The sequence below is a fragment of the Platalea leucorodia genome (assembly GCF_965183815.1).
Source record: "Platalea leucorodia genome assembly, chromosome: 25".
Taxonomy (NCBI): domain Eukaryota; kingdom Metazoa; phylum Chordata; class Aves; order Pelecaniformes; family Threskiornithidae; genus Platalea; species Platalea leucorodia.
Genome location: NC_138847.1, coordinates 159,230 through 162,739, shown reverse-complemented (window position 1 = coordinate 162,739; position 3,510 = coordinate 159,230). Strand labels below are relative to the sequence as shown.

The 3,510-nt window shown below is 54.5% G+C and overlaps 1 protein-coding gene across 1 annotated transcript; it reads left to right on the top strand.

The window, feature by feature from the left end:
- Positions 1-424: 424 nt before the first annotated feature.
- Positions 425-3,307, top strand: LOC309600784 (olfactory receptor 14A16-like; the record flags this gene model as incomplete). Its single annotated transcript, XM_082333371.1, has 2 exons — positions 425-434; positions 2,349-3,307. 2 exons carry the CDS (start codon positions 425-427, stop codon positions 3,305-3,307), a joined length of 969 nt encoding a protein of 322 aa, XP_082189497.1.
- Between the last annotated feature and the right edge of the window lie 203 nt (positions 3,308-3,510).

Genomic DNA, 3,510 nt, shown 5'->3' with positions numbered 1-3,510 from the left:
GCTGGTTGATCTCCTCCAGAGTCCTGCCCTGAGCCACAGAGGCCTGGGAGACCTTGCTGGGGAAGGCTGAGGCAAAGAGGACATAGAGAATCTCAGATCTATCTACACCTGCTCTTCCTAAATTCAGCACTGGCCACACAGGATCTTTGTTTCTTCTTTAACTGTTCCTGAAGCAGTAAACACTCCTTATGGTGCCCTTCAACTGCCTTTCAAGTTTAGACTGAGTTTCCATCTGGACCCTTGCTGTGCTTGGAGGATGCTGTCCTTGAAGAGCAGCTGTCCTGAGCTCTGCCACCATGTCACAGCTCTGTCTGCTCAGGAACAGCTCCAGCTCCTCCTGCCTGTGCCCCTGGCTGAGGGCACTGCTGCACATTTGCGCTGAAGCACTGCAGCTGTGGGACCAGGCAAGCTCTGACTCGCCATAATGAACCCTGGTACAAAGCATCCAAGACCCCGTGGGTTCAAAAGCAGAGACATGGTGTGGGCAAAATAGAGCTGCATGTCTTCCTAGCCCCAGGTGCCTATTTCATTGAACTGAGGATAAGTCCCAGGCTTGAAGAAATTAGATCTTTCCTTGTCACCTTCCTGGCTGTCCTGCCTAATGATGGGACAAAAAAAAGGGGTTTCTCATGCCAAAGTCTTTTCCTAATATGAGAAATGACAGTGCTGGAAGTGTCTCTCTGCAGCTAAGGGAGGGAACATCAGTGATGCCTTCAGCCTGTTTCACAGCAGGTTCCCCTGGAGCCCCAGGGACACCTGGAGGGAGCCCAGAGGGGCAGAGAAAGTGGTGCCTTGGGCTGGGCCTCTGCTGCTGAGCTGGGCTGGGCTCCTGGGATGGAGGGAGCTGCTGGCAAGTGGGCAGCGCTGCAGAGAGAGAGCTCTGCCCAGGAGCAGCTCCTCTGCAAAGCGCAGCAGGGCTGAGGGCACTGCCTGCAAGTGCTGAGAGGAGAAGAGTGAGGCAGAGAGACTGTAAAGGCAGTGTGGAGTGGGAGGATGCTGAGAGCTCACTGCATGGGAGAGATCTTCACAGCCCTCTACATGGTAAGTCTCTGGCTGCAGGACAATGTAGCTGGTGTTCCTGGAGGGATCTCCAAAGGCTGCTACATCCCACAGCCTATACGATTTTCAGGAGGATTCTCAGAGTTTCTCTAATGTAGAGGAGAAGGACGTACTGCAGAGGAGGACTTCCCTGTGCGCTGTCAGAAGGATAGGGCATGATGGCTCCCTTCTTCTGGGATTTTGAAGATCGGTGTGCACCTGTGGGTGCCCAGGGTTGTTCTTCAGAGCAGGGTCACCACGCCCCAGCGGGCTGTGCACCAGGGTAGCAACTCTGCTGTCTGACCGGGCCAGCACTCAGCCCACCCAGGGAGCGCCCTTCAAAGCTGTGGGGAGAACCTGTGGGTGGAAGCAGGGCAGGGTGCCTCTGCTGTCCAGAGGGTGCAGGGTGGGTCAGGGCTGCTCAGACTTCTACATCACCCAGCGGACATTTGCAGAGGGTCATTCTAAAGAGGGATGTCAAGGTAGGAGATTGCCTGAAAGGAAAGAAATCCCTGCTTTGAGTTTTTCCACTCTTGGTTGGCTGGGTGGGCAGTGGGAGATGGGAATTTATTTCTCTGCCCTGGAGAAGGCAATGAGACCCCAGTTCTCGTCAGGACTTGTCTGAGCTGCTCCTTCGCTCCTGCACACACAGAGATGCCCCTGGGCAATGCCCTGCTGCCGGGAGGTGCCTGCAGGGCAGAGCTGAGCACGCGGCAGGTGGGATGGGGTCTGTGAGCATGGAGAGGGAGGAGATGTGGGGACAGAGAAAGGGGTCGTGGCCAAGAAGAGCTCCAGGCAGCAGAGACATGGGCAGCTGAGAGCAGGGCTGATGGACAGAGTGGCTGTCCTCACTCTGCACTAAGGGACAGTCCCTGTGCCCAATCTCAGCACCCGCAAGGTTTCCCTTGCAGTGCAGCAGAAATGCCAGGCATTGCTGCATTCAAACCACTCCTCAGCTGTGCTGGGGCAACTAGAACAGAAGGCACAACCCAAACTCCCCACAGCTCTGCTCTGCAGTCAGGTGAATTGGGAGTGACAATGCTGAAAAACTCCTTGATATCAAGATTGGATTTAATCTGAGATCACCCCGTGTTCCTGTTTACCTATTGCTGTAGGGCAGGACTGACCCCTGCAGAGCCCCCAGCAGAGCCTCCTGCTCCCTGGGGCACCCTCAACCAGCACCAACCAGAGCTCACCAAAGCTCTTCCTGAAAAGTGAAAGGCAGTTTGGGGGCTTTCTGTAAGAATTTGAATAGATTTTTCTGAAAGCAGTCAGCCCTAACTTCTCCCTTCCTTTACCTCCTTTAACAGATCCCCATGCCCAGAGGGAGAAAATATCCAACAGCAGCTCCATCACCCACTTCCTCCTCCTGGCATTCGCAGACACACGGGAGCTGCAGCTCTTGCACTTCTGGCTCTTCCTGGGCATCTACCTGGCTGCCCTCCTGGGCAACGGCCTCATCATCACAGTCGTAGCCTGCGACCACCGCCTCCACACCCCCATGTACTTCTTCCTCCTCAACCTTTCTTTACTTGACCTGGGCTCCATCTCCACCACTGTTCCCAAATCCATGGCCAATTCCCTCTGGAACACCAGGGCCATCTCCTACGCAGGATGTGCTGTCCAGATCTTTCTGTTTGCCTTCTTGGTAGGAGCAGAGTATTATACTCTCACCATCATGGCCTATGACCGCTACGTTGCCATTTGCAAACCCCTGCACTACGGGACCCTCCTGGGCAGCAGAGCTTGTGTCCACATGGCAGCAGCTGCCTGGGGCTATGCTTTTCTCGATGCTGTGCTGCACACTGCCAATACTTTTTCACTCCCCCTCTGCCAAGGCAATGCTGTGGACCAGTTCTTCTGTGAAATCCCCCACATCCTCAAGCTCTCCTGCTCACATTCCTACCTCAGGGAGGCTGGGCTTCTTGTGGTCAGTGTCTTTGTGGCCTTTGGGTGTTTTGTTTTCATTGTGGTGTCCTATGTGCAGATCTTGAGGGCCGTGCTGAGGATCCCCTCTCAGCAGGGACGCCACAAAGCCTTTTCCACGTGCCTCCCTCACCTGGCCGTGGTCTCCCTGTTCATCAGCACTGGCATGTTTGCCTACCTGAAGCCCCCCTCCATCTCCTCCCCATCCTTGGATCTGATGGTGGCTATTTTCTACTCAGTGGTGCCTCCAGCAGTGAACCCCCTCATCTACAGCATCAGGAACCAGGAGCTCAAAGACGCACTGAAGAAGCTCATTCAATCCGTAGTCTTTCAGCAGCAATAAGCTGCCCATGTCTCTTTCCAAGTGCTTTCCAGTGTTTCTGGGGAATGTCTTGTGCTTTGGGCATTTTATTTGTGATAATTCTGTTTCTCTAGGAATGTCTGCATGCAGTCTGCTTCTCCAGGGGCATGAACATGTGTCTGACACAAAGGTCTTTGCACATGTGTCTGGCCCAATGGTACAGCTGGCCTCCCATGTCACATCTC